The 21,142-nt window shown below is 39.3% G+C and overlaps 1 protein-coding gene across 1 annotated transcript in view; it reads right to left on the reverse strand.

Annotated features, from left to right (window-relative positions):
* ERI3 (ERI1 exoribonuclease family member 3) overlaps positions 1-21,142 on the reverse strand; it is a 249,715-nt gene that overhangs the window by 145,744 nt on the left and 82,829 nt on the right. The window contains exon 6 of the mRNA XM_081322277.1: positions 11,966-12,038. Within this exon, the coding sequence (XP_081178403.1) occupies positions 11,966-12,038 (73 nt within the window). The remainder of the gene's footprint in view (positions 1-11,965; positions 12,039-21,142) is intronic.

The following is a 21,142-nucleotide window of genomic DNA, read 5'->3' on the forward strand; positions in this document are numbered from 1 at the left end:
ACCCATGAAAATCACCTCAAAAGTTGGGGGGTCATCTTATACGCCCAGTCGCCTTATACGCCGGAAAATCAGTGGGTGGCGTCTGGCGGGAGCCGGCAGGGCAGTCCTGCGCACGCGCGCACTCCCCGGCTGCTCCTTAGCAGCTGGGGAGTGCGCACGTGTGCAGGACTGCCCTGCCGACTCCCATCCGACGCTCTTCCCTCTTGAGGCAGCTGCTGCCTCAAGAGGGAACAGCGTGGAGCCGGCAGGGAAGTCCTGTGTGCGCGTGCGTTTGCAGGACTTCCCTGCCGGCTCGCTCTTCCCTCTTGAGGCAGCTGCTGCCTCAGGAGGGAAGAGCCGGCTCGCTCTTCCCTCTTGAGGCAGCAGCTGCCTCAAGAGGGAAGAGCGTGGAGCCGGCAGGGAAGTCCTGCGTGCGCGTGCGTTTGCACGACTTCCCTGCCGGCTCGCTCTTCCCTCTTGAGGCAGCTGCTGCCTCAGGAGGGAAGAGCCGGCTCGCTCTTCCCTCTTGAGGCAGCAGCTGCCTCAAGAGGGAAGAGCGTGGAGCCGGCAGGGAAGTCCTGCGTGCGCGTGCATTTGCAGGACTTCCCTGCCCGCTCGCTCTTCCCTCTTGAGGCAGCTGCTGCCTCAAGAGGGAAGAGCGTGGAGCCGGCAGGGAAGTCCTGCGTGCGCGTGCATTTGCAGGACTTCCCTGCCCGCTCGCTCTTCCCTCTTGAGGCAGCTGCTGCCTCAGGAGGGAAGAGCCGGCTCGCTCTTCCCTCTTGAGGCAGCAGCTGCCTCAACAGGGAAGAGCGTGGAGCCGGCAGGGAAGTCCTGCGTGCGCGTGCGTTTGCAGGACTTCCCTGCCGGCTCGCTCTTCCCTCTTGAGGCAGCAGCTGCCTCAAGAGGGAAGAGCGTCGGATGGGAGCCGGCAGGGAAGTCCTGCTCCCGTCTGATGCTGCGCTTCCGCCGGGCGGTGCTGGCCGAGATGAGCCAGCAGGCAGCCGCCGTGAGCGCGGCGCTGAGGGGCAGCAGCCCCACGCGCAGCAGCAGCCGCCGGCTCAGCAACAGGTCCGAGCGCAGGAGCCGCACCGCCAGGCTGCCCAGGAAAAGCAGCCACACCGAGAGGCTGCACGCCCAGTCCAGCTCCATGAGGGGCAGGGCGGGAAGCCGGCCGGGAAGAGGGACCGGGAGCCCGGGCCGAGCGCGCCTCAGCCGATGGTGAGAGGGAAGCGGCACATGAAAAAGAGGCTGCGGGCAGAGCTGCCCCGCTCTGCGCCAAATGGGAGAAGTTCAAGGCCTGGGGGGGGGAAAAGCAGGAGGGGCGCCGGCCGTGGCGGGGTGGCGGCTGCCCTCCGGCGCTGCCTGCCGCCCGGGAAACGCTGCGTCTCGGGGGCCAGCAGAAGTGCGGGAGCAGTGGGAGGGCCAGCGGGGCCAGTCGGGCCTTCGCCTCCTCTGCGACGGACAGGGAGGGCAGGGCATGTAAGTATTTTCCGGCGTATAAGACAAAAAACCTTGAAAAACTTCTTAAAAGTAGGGGGTCGTCTTATACGCCGGGTCGTCTTATACGCCGGAAAATACGGTAGCAACTATTGATTTAGACAGAATTGGCTAAAATTTCAAAATGTTAACTTTTAAAAATATACATGTCTTGATGTGTGTGTGTGTGTGTGTGTGTGTGTGTGTGTGTGTCTGTACAAACACACATACACACATACATACGCATATCAAGACATCACATACATTTTTAAAAGTTAACATTTTGAATATATTTTAGCCAATCTGTCTAACTCTAAAGCAATAGTTGCTACCATAAAGTTAGTAGACAAATGCCTACCACTTCAACCGATTACAAGCAATAATATATATTTCCTCCAAGGATACTCCAATGATATTAATTATATTTTAATTATATTCATGCTCACGTCTGTATCTGTAACTTTCCTTTCTACATCCCTCAACAATGCCACATGGAGTGCTTTTTCCAGATTCATCAACCAATCACATCACATGCCCAAAGTGAATGCTCATCATTGTCTCAGTGGAAGTCAGCCTTTATTTCATTTAGAGCCAATTGGTTCTTGTAATACATGATGCTCCTAGTAACAGTCTCCAAATCCATAATTCAAAGGTCCCCATCTTCCTTCTCTTTCATTCATTAGAACAAGAAATACCTTGCTTAATTACCTTCTAGTCCTATGATTCTATACATTCTATGAAGTTCTACTCTGATCTTTGTTGTCATAGAAATTCCTTACCTTTCTGATCTTGTCATTGCCCTTTTTCTTAGGATTAATTTCTTTAGTTCTCCACCACACTATCCATCTTAATCTGGTTTTGAGCTCAGGAAGACAAAGATATCTACCACATTTACCCTTCGCTATCAATTGTAACTTTCCTAATTATGTTGACTGACAGTTTCTTTGTTTTCTTAGTATTTAATATTAACCTAGATTTTCAATTTCCATTTTTGCATTCATGACGAGCTCTTTGAAGTCTTATTTTGAGCTAACAAAATGGCATCATCTACATATCTCACATTCTTAGAATTTTAACCTCCAAGTTGAATGAATGAATTTTTATTACAGCCTTTGGCCAATCAATAAATAAATCTCCAAATTTGATTCCAGCTGTCATCTCTTTCAGTCCAGCCATTCTTATGATATAGCTGTAATATAACAGAATATACATCTTTGTCTTAAATAAAACTTTTTAAAAGAAACTGTCAAAAATGTCATCTAATATTATAAACCCCTTAATTGTGGCACTGTGCAGCAACAGCATTCAGGCAAAAATAGCAGGCAGGTCTATGTTAGCAATTAGCCTATGCAGCCACACATCAACCATCACAGACAAGACCAGATGGCAACTAGAAGGATTATAAACAACGAGCACAAATGCTTAAGCATCATAGCCTAACATTTCAGGATGGGTCACCCCAGGACAGTGATGTACAACTATAACAAGCTGGATTGGTCTGGACCAGCAGTAGATGAAGTCTACCATTTGCTGCATTGCATTGTGTTATATCCATATGATGAATGCTAGTTAGAAATGTATAAAAAGACATGCAAGCATTATTTGAGAAAACCCCTTTTGTTTTCAATATCCAAAGTTAAAACACTTTTATGACTATAAATTAAAGATAGGCTTTCAGATAAATACAATTCAATGCTGAGTGAGCCAGAGCTACAGCTTTCGTCAACTGTGTTTTATTTTGTCAACTGAAATTAGATTAAATGCTACTCAGTACAGCCTTAGCTTTCGCCTTCAATAAACAAATATTATTGAATTATCTCATGATAATTCCAAGCCTATTTTCTTAATATACCCAATACCGGTAAATTCTAACAAGAAAATTAATATCAGATAGTATTTAAAAATAATAGTAAGACAAAGGTCGAAAATAAAATTAACCAAAAACCCCGTTCAGAATATTAAAAAATAGTTCAGTGGCCATCAAGCCAATTCTAAGAACATACTAAATCTACTTGGCAAACAGAACTATTAAGTAACATATTCTAATATTCAAGTTTCGCAGGAAAAAGATGGGTCCTCAGACAAATCCTTTACAATATATTTAAATGTTTCAATATATTTAAATTATCCAGGGCAGGTAAAATGAATCACTACAGATGGCTTTACACTGAGAGAATAATGTCAACCACACTGACTCCTTGAAAATGATAAGAAGGGCCCTATTGATAAGAAGCTGCTGCTATTTCTTTCTTTAAACAACAAACATACAAGGATTGCTGACTCACTGAACTACATTCTAGTGATATTTGAAATAGGTACTAAATAGCTCTTCCTCCCCCCCCCCTCCCCAAATTTCGGTAGTTGTACTATGCCTTTGCTATATATCCTGGACACAAGTATGAAAAAGCAAAAAAGTGAATTTAAAAACACTGACATTTGATTTCAAAACTCACATTCTATTGCCACAAATTTGACTTTTTATTTGTAAATGACATTTATGCATCCAGGTTGGAGAACTGTTTGCAGTGTACACTTCAGTGAGTATCCTTCAGTTTCTTTAAGCCCTCTCTGGACGCCCTTTTTGTCTCCAGTGACTACCCACTAGCTCTTTCTCTTTGATTTAAGAGTTCCTCTCCTGGCCCTGACAGTAAGGTATTTCTGTCCCCCAGATTATAACTCACTCTGGGCTATTATTCAACTCCCAAGCCCTGGCCCTGCTGCATTTAGTCCAAACATAATATCCTTCATGCATATATTATCTGTCTCCCTATTATCTGGAATCATTTCGGAATTAAATTTCAGTCCTGCAATATTGGCTCGAAGAGCGGCTCGCTTTATGGGCTAGTCAAAGGTTAGAATACCAATCAAAATAACACTGCCGATGCAGCGAGACATTTTAATATTCCAAAACCCGGTAATTGTAAAAGGACATAATATTTTTTCCCTGATTACCCCAAAGGCAACACATGTTAACAAGATGAGGGAGAGAGTGAAAGGATTTCCAGAGTTCAAGACAGCTGTGTGACAGATTTAAAGGCAAAGGGGTAGCACGCTGGCCACATTCAGCCTTCCAGGAGGGAGAGACAAGAGAGACACAGCTTCCTTCCTGGATCAGATCAATGCATCTGTCTATACATATCCGTAATTGGACAGTTACCAGTGTCATTTCAGTTACCGTATGACCAACAAGTTGATCTCATGCAACAAGATGAAAGAATAAAGTTCTTTACTTATTTATTTAAAAAAAATTAAACTGAGTAGCAGTCAAAGTTATCACAGTGGTTTACAGTAACACAGGTCAAAAATACAGTCTAATTTAAAACATATGCAGTAAAATCAAAATAAAGATACAATGCAAATTACACAGCAGCAAGCTAATCACCAAAAACTAAAACAATCTGAATTAAAATACAATTTAAAAGCCTAGGCAAATAAAAAAGGGCCTTCTGCACTTGGCAACAAGATGTACAGAAATATTTTTTTTTTAAAAAAAGCAAACTCTACAATATGCTAATCCTAGCAAGGAAGAAAACAAGAACAACTTGTAGCAAATTTTAATTTCAGACAAACAGCATCTCTATCACATTTCTATCAGAACATCTCCAGCCTAGATGGTTGAGCAGATGTTTGACAGCAGGAATGCTAATTAAGCAGGTTATTTTGCATCAGCTAAGCTATTTTTGCCTAGTAGTAAAATATAGCGCCTGTTACTCGTCCCAGCTTCTGCCAACCTAGCAGTTCGAAAGCACGTAAAAATGCAGGTAGAAAAATAGGGACCACTACGGTGGGAAGGTAACAGCGTTCCGTGCGCCTTTGGCGTGTGTAGAGAGAGTTTCCTCCTTTAAATTTCTGGGAGTCTACCTCTGTGAAGATCTGACCTGGAAAGTTAACACAACTCAGGTGGCTACAAAGGCCCAACAGAGGCTTCACTTTCTTAGGGTCTTGCTGAAGAACAGGGTAGAACAACAGCTAATGACCCTCTTTTACCGGTCTACTATAGAGAGCGTCCTCTCGTATGGTATTGTGGTTTGGTATGCTGGTCTGACAGCCGCGGATAGGAAAGTATTACAGAGGGTAGTGAGCACAGCACAAGACATTGTGGGCTGTCCCCTGACACCACTGGATGACATCGCCAGGGCTCGTTGCCTTGGAAGAGTGAGGAAGATTCTCAGGGATGACTCACACCCTGGACAGTATCTCTTTACTCTCCTACCATCCGGTAGGAGATATAGGAATATAGCCAGCCGTACCAACAGGCTGAAAAATAGCTTTTACCTGTGGGCTGTTAGGCTTTTAAATGGGACATAATCTTATGCAGAATTGACTTGGGAGGCCGGTGTGTGGTGTAGTTGGTTCACATAGTGTGGTGGGATGGAGGGTTTGTTGTCACTGTGTGTTGGGGGGGGGGGAGAGCACGGGAGGAGGCTCAGCTAATCTCAATGTACACATGTTGTACTTTGACAATAAAGGTTTATTATTTATAGTCATGCCGGCCACATGACCACGGAGACGTCCTCGGACAAGCGCTGGCTCTTTGGCTTTGAAATGGAGATGAGCACCGGCCCCTAGAGTCGGAAACGACTAGCACGCATGTGCGGGGGAACCTTTACCTTAAAATATATAAACTTAATGCTTTGATCAAACCAACAATTCAACCAACTTATATTGTATCCAGTCTGATAAAGATGCTCCACTAAATATAACAGCATACTCTTAGTCATCCCATTCTAATCACTAATTTTCAAGTTTAGAGATGTCCTAAGCATTAGGATAGATGCCCATCACATCCTAATAAAAGGCCAATTGATACTGTTATCTTCTGTTCATTTGTCCAGAGGGTTTTATTGTTGTTGTTGCCAAGAACTGAGAACAGACTCCTCCACATAAACCATGAGCCTTGTGAAAATAGTTTATATGCTTCAGTTAAACCTGCTGCTTTTTAATTGCATTGGAAATTTACTGGTCACTCAAGATCTGATTCTTGGATCTTTTTGTTTTATTTATCCATGATTTTATATACTTCTGTTTGGAATATTAACAGATAAGACAGAATTTTACAAGAAAGTCCTAATCTTTAGCCTTTCTTCCTATATCTTTTCCTTGTGGTTCTTTGTTTATTTTCTAATTTTACTATCTCTTTTATGTTCTGAAATTTAATTTCAAAAAGTGCTAACATATTCAGTGGAGTCATAACAGGTTTAAACTCTTAAGTTCTCAAACAAAGCCACAATTTCATATCCTAAAGCAAGAATTCCAACAGAACCAGCAAAAAGACATGAAGAGGTCCAGGCAAGCACCAATCTTCTGGAAAATTTTTGCATAAAGTGTGTGCCAGTGCATAACTAATCTTTCCAGTCAACTCCATGCTGTCATTTGATATATAGCTTGAATTCTGATATTCCAGTGAACACAATTATGCAGAGCATATGCATGCAATTCAAGGAGGCATATTATGACAAAAGTGTCCCAAACCTTAGAAATGTCTACCTGTGCTAAAAAATATACTATTGTATATTTGGCATTACTGTTGTATTTGGCATTACTGTTCAATTGTAACATGCACTACACTAGTAGTGCTAGGTAAAAATCAAGAAACCATTTGCTCTGCACAATAGAACTGTTTTTGTAACAGCCTGGGTTTTTGTAGTTGTGTATCATGATTTTCTCAGTAAAGACTGTCCCCATCCACTTCTCTTTCCTATAATACTGAGCCCAAGATATCTTGAAGGCTCTGTATGAAGTCACTAGGACCAGTCATTTAAAAAAAAAGGTAAGATGTTATGAATGTGCTGATGACATTCAGCTCTCCTTCTGTTTAATATCTGAATCAGGGGAGATTATACATATTCTGAAGCAAAGAAATAATGATAAACCCAAGAACTGAAACTAAATCCTGACAATATAGACTATAGGTTGTATGTTTCTTGATATGGCAAGTGACAACTGCCTGTTTTAAAATACAGTTATACTTTCCAAAATTAGGAAAGCTCACTATTACTGAAGGCCCAAATGAGCAGGCCTGTCTATATATTCAGTTAATATATGAACTTTGTTTAGAAAGTTTCCATCCTTTTTAGTTCAAGGACAGTCTAATTACTGTTGCTTACATTAGTTTAATGCACATATGTGAGAATATCCTTGATCCAAAGGTGCAATTGGTGGAAAATGCAGAGACCAGTTTGTTGAGTGAAGCACCTGACCATGGGGATGTTAAAACTGTGGAAATAACCATTTTGCTTGTTAAAAACAGAATTATCACTCTCCATTACAGATCTGGCCATATTTATTTATTTATTTTATTTTAATTCCATTTATATCCCGCCCTTCTCCGAAGACTCAGGACGGCTTACAAGCTTAGCAGTAGCCTTCATTCTATGTATATGCCTGCTTGTTAGGGCTTTCACACACACCCCAAGCGGCATTATTACAAAGTCAGCTTAATTGCCCCCAACAATCTGGGTCCTCATTTTACCTACCTCGGAAGGATGGAAGGCTGAGTCAACCTTGAGCCTGGTGGGACTCGAACCTGCACTAATTGCAGGCATCTGGTGTTACTTATGGAGATCTTGCTGCTTGTTCCACAGCTGCAGAGCTTTGCAGAGGAGTCTTCTCAGTGGTAGCCCTTCCTCTTTGGACTAAACTCCTACCCAAATCCAAGAGGTACCTATCATTATGTTTTTACAAATCTCTGTCTTCAAATACATAGGTCTTGCCTGTGTAATGGTTTTTTTTTACTTTCTACCTCTCCATTTAATGAAAATATTTTTATATTGTTTTAATTTAACATACTTTATTCTTGTATTTGTTTTTTTTTTATTTATATACCACTTTGAGGTGGGAACACACAGGAATAATATAGTAATATATTAAGTGGATAGATGGAGATAGTACTGGTGATGAATAAGGCTGTTTTGTTTGTATGACAACATCCCTTTTGCTCCCTGTAATCAAAGCTGTTTATTACACAGCCTGAGGAACTGCATTTTATTATATGGCAACTGCTACTACCAATCTTTTATGCAACATCATCGATGCTCATAGTATTTGCAGACAAAAAGAGTTTCTCTTGTCTGAGGAATCTGTACTGCGTATTTTGATGATAAAAGTACTATTAATTGCAATGGTAAACACTGCCTTTGACTATAGCAGAAGTAAAGACACAGTAAAAAGGTTTCAGCAAATAACTCAACACTGGCAGTAGGCAGAGTTTAAGGGAAAATCGGATACACACAAACATTCTTAAAACATCCATATTTTGGTCAGCATTGCTAAAGCTTGAGCTGAACAAGGCATAAAATCTGATAAACTCTCTGTCCAAGTCCTCAGTAAGCTGATGACTTACAAAAGATACATGTTAGTTCAGTGACATTAAAAATGCAAGATTGCAATATGATTTGACAAGAAGAAGCATTTGAGGACAAAGAAAAATAAAACTTCTGACAACATGTGCAGCCATGAACAAGGATTGTATTTATCCTAAAATCTTGGGTTTTATTCGTTCACTGCACTAAGTATCAAGTTGCCATTAATACGACTGGGCAGAGCATTCAAGAGGTTGCTTTGTGAAGTGCACTGATGTAAGTGCAAACTCAAAGTACTAAGCCAGCAGCAATTCCTGAAAGGCTTGGTGTGGCTCAAGGCTCTTCCAAAGTGTTTGCAGGTGGATATGCCCAAATTCTGTTGAAACTGCTAGCAAAGCAAAGTAGGTGTACGTGTGCATACATATGGAGATGACTGGGACAGCTTTCAAAGCAGCTATTCCCAGCTTACCAATGGATGCAGCTGTCTCCATATTACAAAGAAGAGTGTTTCACTTTCACCAAAGTGCTTCACACCCGTTGTTGCTCTGAGTACTTTGCACAGCCCTACTATTAACCTCTGCATGCTGGCATTTCTTTCCTTTCTTGCATAGTCAAGATGGACGATGGGATCTGACAGCTAGGTGTGAGGAAATGGACAGCTTCTCATGCAACCATAGCATATCAAGTCATGCAAGGTCCCAAGGAATGAATCAGTTTCCTCTAAGTTCTAGTGTAAATAATAGGAAACAATGAAAATACAGGTGCCTTGACCTTTTCTAAGAATAGTACTTCCCAATCAAATAGCAAGCCTTTCTGAGTCACCAGTTATTTTACCAATGACTAGATACAGAACCAGGGCATAAAATCTATGAATGATTAAAGGTCTCCAAAAGAACTGTTTTCAAGACACAGTAGCAAAGCTTCTTTCTCCACTCCTAGACATATTCCACGGTGAGTTGCTGCTGTTATTTCTTAAATATTTTCTTCCAATCTCCCTTATGATGTTATGATTAGTAATTCTGAAAGATGACCACATCAGCAGCAGAAAGATATGCTAACCTTTGCTAGCCATTACACTCTCTTGGCTTCTCCCTTACTACCATTCACTACCTACCATGCATGTTCCATTTTTTCTCCCCACACACCATGCTCATGGTTTTCTTCCCTCCAGTCTCTCCCTATTCTCCATTATCTTTCAAAATCGCTATATCTTTGGGAAAGTGAAAACAATATAGAGATATCTTACACACCCTTCTTGGAAATTTGTTTTAAAAAAATGACCTGAAGAATACCCAATAATATAGAAGTGATAAATCAACCCACTCGATTTAAAACAATATTCACCTCACAGAATAGACAAGATTTAATATAACACAATCACACTGAAATTTGACGAAAAGACTATGTGATGTCCTTCTCAAACTTAGCCATCTGAACACATTCTTCATTGGAATTTTGGCTCTAGTCTACTTACTCTAATTAGCAACTAAAGTTTTTATTTGTGGCTGTCTTTGGACCATAGACAAGTCAGCAAAGGGAAAGCCTGGTGCACAAGAAGCTAGAAGAAAAGTGAGAACTTTTCCATGAGAAGGAGATTTTTCAAATTGAAGAGTCAATGAAGTCACTTCAGAGACTAGAAAATGTGAGGACTTGGCACAAAGTCAAATTCTACTCTTCCTATACTAAGCACAGCAAATATGCTTCACATCCCTCTAACCAAGTCAGCATGAGTCATCTTATCTGATAAGAAAGCAAGTGATTTACAACCGATGTTAACCCCAACTGTTATTTCTCCTGTGATCTCTACTCTGATCTCTACTACATCTCTATCCTGAGATTTTGTGCTGTCCCCATTCTAAGATACAACCACCCCACCCACGTGAATTATAACCTAAGCTCTATATATGAAGCTATTTTTCTTAGAAAAAATATTTTCTTCCATTGGAATGTAAGAATGGATTATATGAAAGTCAGACTTTTAAAACAAAAAGTCAATAGCCCAAATGAAAGCAAAACATTGCAAGAAGTACAATACAGCAAAGAGTTTTAGGTAGCTCATATCAAATGTTATCATACAGGGATATTTTATTTTTCTTCTTGATACATCCATCAATATTGATTAGTTATCTCATTTATATACATTCACCAGAAGTTTAGTGAACCTCAAGTGACAATTCTTAATGGTTACTGAGTGGCACAAAATCCCCAGCATACTTTCATGATAAACTAGGAGTTTACTCTGACAGCAGGGAATGAAGAAAATCCTTGTCAAACTAAGAAGGCATATGCTGCCAGCTTCTCCCTCATTACACTTGTGCCCTACTCCGAATTGACAAAACAGATTATGCTAATTTTCCTTCTATAACTGCTTAGATTTTTTTATGTAACAAATAAAATGAGAAACAGTACTATCAGTAATTTCAACATGAAAATAGAATTTAAAATGCAAAACTATCCTATTTGTTTATACCATGATTCAAACAAAATAATTTTGCCGCACGTCTACGTGCTGCACAGTTTCTTCATTCTTCTGCCAATTTCCACTTCCTAAGTGCATAATAGAAGGAGCTGAGTTCAGTGGGATGGAGTCACAAATTAATCTATATGGGCTCATAAAAAAAACATTTTAGAAAAAGGTAAGATATCTGAGTAATCCAACAATAAAGTGTGCACCAAAAAATGAAGGAGGCATCCATAGCTCAGCAGCTGTAACTATAGTCACTTAATTACAAAAGAAAAGAAATTCAGTGGTAGTTTTGTTGAATTGAATAAAACAAAAAGTCTTTCAGTATTTTAAAGGCTAAAAATATTAGCTAGCTAATATTTGGGGCAGGGAGGAGGGAGTGGAAAGTTAGAAATTCTAGGGAAGGAAGATTTAGATATGCTCCAATTGACCCAGCCTATCCTAGCAAATGCTAAGTTATTATGCATAGAGGGGCTATATCAGGATGGCCACAATGAGATTTTCCAGCTGCAGACCATATTCCATCAAGTACAGTAAGACTCTATTAGGAGAAATACAATAGGAACTTTGCTTCACCCAGGTTCTGAGAAAATAACTCCTCATTTCAATGCAAAACAGCAGCGCTTATTAAATACCACCCTGAAGGAAGAAGAGAAGGAGAGTACTATAGAAGGAAGGGGAAATGATGGAGACAACAAAGCCTGAGATGGGGAGGGCAAGAGAGACATATCAGCAATGAAAGTACCTTTTTGAGATTAATCCACTGTTTGAAGTAATCAGCAACTGGAAGCCCTAAGTACTGGCATTGTCCAGGTAACCTGTAAGAAAAAGAGCAGGTTGGTTCAAGTAGAACAGTCTTAAGTGCCCAAGAAAGGAGAAATAATGGAATACACCATCTGTAATTCAGCCCAAACCCCAGTCTTCTTAGGAGTAGGTGACTCTCTAGTTGAGAGATTCCCAACCATTTTGAAAGCAAATTATTAAACAAAGAAAATGGTTGCCTCAAGGTCTTTACCTATTCACAAATTGGCTACCATTATGGGTGGACAGTCTCTCTAGTCTTTCAGATATTCATTATTAACTTACTATTGTATTTAAAATTAAACATTAATTGTCCTATAAAAGGTAGAATGGGACAGTGAAAAAGAAAAAAGAAAAATATTTCGTAAGGAGTTGCACAGAACGTAGGTGCACAGAAATATTTCTGTGATGATCAATCTTCTTTACTGGCACTATTTCTCCCTCACCTCCATTCCTTCATTGGAAAACAAATACAGCTGCAGTTTGAAAATACAAAATAATTAAAATTTAGTTATAATACAAATTACAGAAATCTAAATTATATTTTACAAAAACCATGAAAGGAAAAATGTGTTAAATCAGATGGAACCAACAGATCATACATTTCCCCTCCCCCAAAAAATCTTTTTTGTGCTAGCCCGTTATATTAACAACAATGTTGTAAAATAGTGGATCATTTACCATCAGTGCCAACTCCAAATGAAAGACAAATCCTCACACTTCTCTGAATTTTTAGGAAGTAAGAGACAAACAAATTGAAAACTATTACAAGTACTTCGGGAGTGCTTACAACATATATTTATTTGGTTGTTTGTTTTTAAAGAGTAATATACTTTAAATATCCTCTCATTTCATGTGCCAGATTCATCATTTACAATGATACACAATCCCACAGATATTATGACAACTCTCTATATTTGTTTTATGGCTTGCAATAGGTATTTTCTTGTGTCATACAATCCCTTTATTGACTAATAGATGTACTCAATGAAATGAGTTGTAAAATGACTTGGCTATGTCATTTCCCAGAGCTATCACTCAAAACATTTTGCATCAGTCTGAACAGGGTATTTAAAGTTAATGGAGGTAAATACACAAAGCCACGATTCTAAGTAGCACGTTTTTGAGGGAGAAGGAAAAGCCATTCAACACAGCAATGCTGGGGGCTGAGGAAAAGATTCATCTTGAATTGTCCCTTGTTTCGATAAAAGTTTAAATACACTAGTCAGGCTTAATACCTCATAGATTTAAAATCATCAGAACAAGAGTTTGCCAGAATAAGCATATGTAAGCAAGGCACAAACATTTAACATCCTGCAATATGAAATACAGTTCTCCTATTTCTGTCTTCAGAAGCAAACAAAAGGGGACAAGTGCCGAACTTTGTGATTCAGGTCAATACACCTGCTACATAACCCATAACACACATACACATATACAGCTTTCTGCTGCTGGTGGAGAAAAGAATGGACATTGCAGCCATTAGTTTAGAATGTAAATTCATTTATACTCAATCAACTTGATTGATATGGGGTAGTTAACAGGTCGTATTGCTTATTAATGCTTTGCTAAAGATTTTTAGATATGCTTTGAATGCTGGATTGGGTATGAATTAGGTGGCCATAGGAAAGACCAAAAATTAATTAAATAAGTGATTAATAGATCCATTTACACATGGTAATTACTTCAATCCAAGCAATTGGATATGCAAATCAAGCATGCTCTTTGCACCCAGCACTTTGATGTAAACTGTGCTCCTTAAACTGATTTTTTTCCAGAAAAAAGGAGGGAGAAGAGATTGAGCAAGGCAGAGATAGTGAGGAGTTGGTGACATCCCCTATCTTTTAGCCTTAAACTGTGTTGATGTACAATTCCAATCATCCACAGACAACATTCCAAAATGGCTGCAATGAGGCAGCGTTATTCAGTATAACTGGAAGGTAACTTTCCTGTTGAAATTTCCGCTACCTCAGCTCTACAGCTAAGCAAGCACTAACAGTTGGTTTCACTGAATTTAGAATTATGTGCTTCTCTTCAAAAACAAGATTGATTGATATAGTTGGATACATTTCTCCCCTTAATACAGAGATGAGGAACATGCACACCATCGGTCTCTTTATAAAGTCCTTAGGCTTTTCTTAATCAAAACTGTCAAAAAGTAATGATAATACCTTTCTGTCATTTGAAGCAGGAAACACTTAAAATCTCTAGGTACAAGCCCACGTACAACCTTAACAGAACTAAAACCTCCACCCAGGACAACAAAAGCAAAATAACTGGCCCTGCCAATTTATATCACCATCTCACCTACTGGAGTCCTCAAGCTTCTCCCAAATGTTAAATGTGATCTTAGCCAATACAAGGCAGCCCAACCCTGCCTTAAATGTTCTGCATTTACAAAATATCCAGTCCTGGGTATCTCTAACAGGCACTCTATTCTCCCGTTCCAAGTCAATGGATTAGAATACATTATCTTCTATGCATCCTTTTTACATTAATAAAGTTCTGGCATAAACTGGATCCAAGTTTGTCCTTATCTTGGAGGACTCTTTTACTCTTTATTATCACAGTAATCTTCAGATCAAACTATCAGAAAGGCTTAGCAACATATGATTACCTAAAGCAGGGTTCCCCAACCTTTCCAGGTTGGCGGCCCGGTGTGGGGAGAGGGGGGAAAGAGGGCATGGTTTTGTGCGAGGGGCAGGCCCACGTGACAGCCGCTCACACAAATGGGGCTGCAAGTGCTAGTGCTCGCCGCTCGTGTGCATGTCAGCCTACCACCCACACAAACCAGTTGTGAATAGGCCACGGCCTGGTAGTGAGTGGGCCATGGCCCACAGGTTGGGGATCCCTGACTTGAAGACATCTATGGCAATCCAAACCACTTTCAAAAATCTTGCCAAGAAAACGGCATGAACTTGTCAGAGAGTAACCAGGCGTCAAAACAGTGATTCAAAGGCAATATATTTTATTTATTTTTTATTTATATGTATCCCATCTTTATTATTTTTACACATAACTCAAGGCAGCGAATATATCCAAAACATTTTCTTCCTCCTCCTATTTTCCCCACAACAACCCTTTGAAGTGGGTTGGGCTGAGAGAGAGTGACTGGCCAAAGGTCACCCAGCTGGCTTTCACGGTTAAAGTAGGATTAGAACTGAGTCTCCAGTTTTCTAGCCGGGTGCCCTTACCACTTGACCAAACTGCAATCACTATGTATTTCAGAATCCATATAGGAAATTTTAAAAAGTACTTTATAGAAAAGACAAATGAACCCTTTGGGGATGGGGTGGGGGTGGAACAATATATCTACAAAGAAAGTCTACAAATATTTTAAATTAAAAATACTAATTAAAAAGGAACAGAATTTTACAAATGTGGAGAAAGTGGATAGATTTCTTTTTCCCTCGTCTTATCATAGAAATCAGCTACTGAATAAAGCTGAAGGTTGAGAATTTCAGGAGAGAAAAGGAAAAACTGTTTTCCACACAGAGTCAAGCTTCTTGTTTTCTAAGACAAAATGTGTATATGGCCATCAACATAGATTATTTTAAAAGACAGTTAAGCAACTCTATGGAGAATAGTACTATTGAAAGCTATTAGATACTACTTATATACCGTAATCAGTGAATTATAGTACTAGTTCCTGTATTGTATAGCATAGTGACATTAAATTTGAATTTTACCAACAAAAAATTAAAGGGAATTAAAGGGAAATTGTCAGTAAAATTCAAATTTAACACACAAATAGTCTGTCACAGAAGCGACTGACTGCCTGTGAAGGCTCCTAGACTGAGGCTGAAAGGCGAAAGCAGAAGAAGTATGCTCCGTCCCACATTTGGAGTAGATCAGGTTACCCTGATAGACCAGTCTCACCAGAAAACACTAATAGTGACATTAGGCCCACATTATACTGTTGGACATTCCCATTAGCATCTCACCATGGAGACAAGATATCAGGCATTATTATCATGTCCATCACTGGCATATATTCATTATATAAAAATTATATAGTCTTACTCAATACAAAGATAGGCTGATTTTTCATGGCTCCTACTATACAAGGCATGACATCAAGTCTGTATTTTCCAGAGAACAGAATATATTTGCACTTATTTGAAAGATCATTCGCAAGAACGCTATATTATGGAATGGAGAAAATGGATTGATTTTATCCAGAACAAGTATAGGGTTAAGAAGTTTTATGTAGCATTTGAATAAGTCTTCTTTCGTTTTTTTTTTCTTTTCTTATCTTAGTTTCTTTTTATACATATTTAATATTATTATTATTTGTTTTATCCTATATAAGCTAGAGAGTGATGGATTTTAGAGTTTATAATTGTTAGTATATGATTGTTTATGATTGCTTTTTATACATATACCTTGTATTTAGCTCTGGGAAGTCGGGGGGGGAGGGGGGGAAGGGCTTAGGGGGGAGGTAGGGAGGGGGGAGGAGGGAGGGGGAAGGGGGGACTCTTAAAGGAAAATTGTATTTTTAAAACTTTTCAATAAAAAAAAAGAATATATTTGCACTTATTTACATTTTGCAATTTCCAATTATGTTCTATAACAGCAGTCCCCAACCCCCAGGCCACAGCCCCCTACTGGGCCGTGGCCTATTCGGAACTGGATCGTGTGACCAGTGAGCTGGGATATGAGTGTGCACACAGCTTGACTTGCGTGAGTAGCGGGCTGGTGCACGTCCACATGTGTGTGCAGCCCAACTCACGCAAGTTGAGATGTGTGCGTGTGTGCATGCACGCCAGCTCATCGCTTACATAACCCAATTCCCCTCACCACTCCCCAGCCGCAATGTGAGTATGCATGTGTGCATGGATACATACCATTCTCTGATAACAACTGAGGAGACATTTAATAAAACTCCATCTCTAACTTACAAAGGCATTAAGCTGTTTTTGAACAGGATAAATTACCGATAGCTAAACAGCTAGATATAAATACAATACAATACAATATTATTTTTCTGGTGTTATTAAATTAAAAAAATATTTTTGCACCAAAATTACAAGCCAGAATCATGTCAAGGAGGTCTTCTTGGCAGTACATGGCAGTTTTGCCATTCTGAAACGAGAAGGAATGGTTATGAAAATTGGAGGTAAGGCCTTCTATCTCTCTTTTCTTCCATTTGGAAAAGAAGAGGCCAGCTTGCAGTGATAAACAGCCATGCTTTGGTTATCACTTTCCTTAAGTTGAGAAGAGGCAAGCAAGTGATAGATGGCCAGGAATTTGGTTATCGGGCAAGGCTGTCAGCCAGAGTTTCAGATAGCACACGCACATTTAGCAGAGCATCATTATGCAATGGCATGGAGCTAAAATATGGCCGAGAGTATTGAAAGAATGAAAGAGCAGGATTTGGGGGGTGGGAGCAAATGGAGCAACAATAAAAGAGTGCAAGGCGAGGACGTTATCATCCTAGTGACACCTTTTATCTCAGTCTGGTTAGTTAAAGGAGGACACAAATTGGTCCTTCCTCCACCATTGTATCCTCTTGTACAAACAGAGGCAGATAAAATGTGTCACCAGTGTGATAGCATATCAATTTAACCCTAATTATCTAGGGGGTCATGCTAAGAAATAAGAGTTTCACATTTCAACAGGTCCCTCCATTTCTTTTATGGAGGTGCCACATTAATAACAGGGGGAGGGAAAGGGGGGCCCAACAAGAAAGGGAGGCAGCTTGTAATTGAATTCAGTCACTCAGGTGCTCCTACTGTATGAAAAATTAATGTGCAGGTCTCCCAGCTAATCATAGATGGTTATTGTCCATCTGTTACGTTTGGAATGTCAGAAACCTAAAATTAAATAGAGTTAGTACCAAGCTGGTATCTTTAGAGAATTTCTCCTTTCTAAAACTGGGAGAAAATATTCAATCTTACAGATCAGGTCTCAGCTTTTAATAGAACTCAGTGTGGTCATGTTCTAAAAATATTTAAATTACTGTTATATTTGCCTTCGCAAAGATCCTTCTACACAGATAGTAGGAGGAAGAAAGTTGCCTGCCTCCAGATTCAAGATATGTTCTTTAAAAGATTACATCCTGTTTTAATATTTTTATGTTTAAAATATTAATATACCATCCTGCAATCATCTAATAGCTAAGGAAGCCTTGCAGAAAACCTTCTAAATTGCATACAAACGACCTGAAGATAATGTTACAGAAAAATGAGGAAGTGAAATGACACAATCTCTTCCTGCATCTCAACATCATACAACATTTATGTTGCATTTTATAAACAAGGTAGCAAAATTGTGGCCATGCATGCCTTCAAGGCTACCACATAGCACTCATCTGTCTGGAAAATTTAAAAGACATGACTATGTCAAATACATGTTGTATCTATAAAACACTACTGTTCCTCAAATGTAATTTACCATCTCAAGATACACATAGCATTGCTGCTAATCTAGAATGAATCTTTGGTGCAAAGTGGAAAACAGCCAATGAGAAAGCTATGCATTGCTTTGATTAAGGAGATACAAGATAACAACAACAACAACGACAATTACTATAGAAAAGGATAATTATTTACTTGGAAAGATACGGGCTTAATATTCAATGCTAGGTGCATTTAACAACCATCAGTTTATGAATTAAATGCTAAATTATGGATCTTGATAACTTGAATTTAATTAAAACTGCAAAGTATATTACGGCATAAATTTTTGTAAGCACATTATTTTTTATTTTGGTCCTAAAGGTGTACTTAAAAAGCAAACATTTACATTACACAACACTCAAAAACCTAAGATGTATAGATATAAGATAAAAATAAGGAGGAGTCTGATAGCACCTTTTCAGACTAACACAAATTAGGTTTATGTGAGTTACAGCTCTTCATCAAATGCAACAGATGTCAAAATTGAACTGTGGGAGCAGAGGAAACAGAAGATGGGGTTTATGCAGATATAGGTTACATATGAGATAAATTAGCTTATCAATTATGATAAGATAAAGTGTATCTTATCAATTAACAATTGTAATATGTTAAATATTCATTGTGTTTGTTGGGACCTCCAGAAATACCCTGAAACCTTTTGATGTATGTGAGTTTAGAAATCTCTCACTTAAATGTGCTGGTTAAATTTCTTTTTATCAAGGCTACTTTGAGATCTGTACTGGAGTGTATCTGATATGGCTTTCTCTTGGTTTTGAGCCCTGATGTCAAACTTGGATCCATTAATTGTTTTGTGCTGTTTGGCCTGTTTCCTACATAGAATCCAGAATTTTCACAAGTCCCACACATCTCTCTTCCTACATGATATAAGGTAAAAGACCTGCAATGCTTACAAATTTTACCGCAAGTTTTAATAATGTACTGATAGTATGATATCTTTGTGACTGTGTGAAATAGATAAATGAGTTTCTCAGCTCTGCTGGGTCATCAAAAGTCCCTCTGTCAAGACTACTTGCAGCTAGTTTCCATATCTCCACAGCAGACTTAATCACTTTGGGAAATCATCTTAGTAGCATCCAATCAATCAGAGAGAAAGCTTTGGTATCCATCTACAAGTGGTTGCCACAGAAAACAACATACTTACTGAGAAGTTTTTAAATTAGCAGAGTAGTCAGCTTTCCCACTAACATGAAGAGATCTCCCAAATCTCTACCCTCAACATGTTACAGTTTAGCCAGGATCTAAGTTATATGTTAGCATCATGCACAAAAGGATGTGACACAAAACATAAATATTCCATTTCTGTTTGTCTGCTGCAAACTAGCAATATCTCAATGATATAAGGACTCAAACTGCTTCCCAATGACGCAAATATATGTCATTTTTTTTGTGTCAGACACAAAGGACTCTATTGATTGATAAGAGATGCTAATGAAGTACTGCTTCTGAAAGGGTGTTAGAAGCTAAACCTTTCTCACAAACATTTGTAGATTTTTCAATTTAGTCTCAAGCAAACATACCCAACAAGTAATCCAGGAATATTGTCATCCATAATTTCCAACGACAGTCAGAATTCCCTAAACTAAGCAAGAGCAGTATTTGCTCTGCAGGACCCACAAATGAATCCTCTTCTCACAACTAATTACCAATCTTCCTGTGGATGAGCCCCTAAGTGACCTTGACCGATCCAAAAGAAATAGTTAAGCAGGTTTAGGCTTGATTAGTATTTGGATGGAAATTCATCAGGAAAGCTGTAATGTAGATTGAAAAATTAAGTTAAAAAAATTAAAAAGAAGTGTTCTCTTTTATATTTTTATCCGATTCTTGTTTGCCCACCAAAGTCTCCTTCAGTGAGATGGGCAGCTATATAAATTTGATTAATAAATAAAAATTGATTAATAAATAAAATTCAGGAATATATCTATGAATTCACCAGGAATTAAGCTCAAAATCCAACCTGAGTCAGCCACTGGGACCAGAAGTTTAGTCTTCCGAGCTTTCGGACTCGTGCTGGAGCCCATCCAGAGGACCAGCACAAATCCAAAAGTTCGGAAGACTAAACCTCTGGTTGCTGATCCAGATTGTATACTGCAACATTATTGTGGCACACATACTGTACATTTGCCTCAACTTCTGAAAATCTTCTACACAAACTTTTTTCCTACGTAAGCAGAATGCCAAATCACAGGGGGCACCTCAATATACATTCCCCCCCCCAAATAATAGCTGCCACTGAAAGCCATTCTATTTCACACTCCTACTCCTTCATTGCTGTTCTACGTTTTACTACTGAGAAGCTGAATATAATTTTTTCCTTCCATATTCTTCTCCCAATCCTTTCCAATGGTAACAAAGGCAAAGGACAAGCCACTTTCTTCATCCTATATGTATTTCTGAGGCACAAATTCAGTAGTTGGCACCATCAGGCCAATAATGACAAAATGAAGATTATTGCACAATTTCCCCTACAAATGTTACTCTGATGTCTCTAGACCAGGTGTGTCAAACTTTTTGCTAAGCACATTGGTTTGTGCTTAAATTGTAAGCCACCCTGACTCTTCGGAGAAGGGCGGGATATAAATGGGATTAATTTTTTTTTAAAAAAAACTGTCAGGCTATGAGCCGGATGCGTCATGTGGAAGTCATGCCTATCCCAGCTCCAGCAAGGGGGAAAAAAGTCGAGATATGTTGCGACACATCAC

The sequence above is a fragment of the Vipera berus genome (assembly GCF_964194415.1).
Source record: "Vipera berus genome assembly, chromosome: 3".
NCBI lineage: Eukaryota > Metazoa > Chordata > Lepidosauria > Squamata > Viperidae > Vipera > Vipera berus.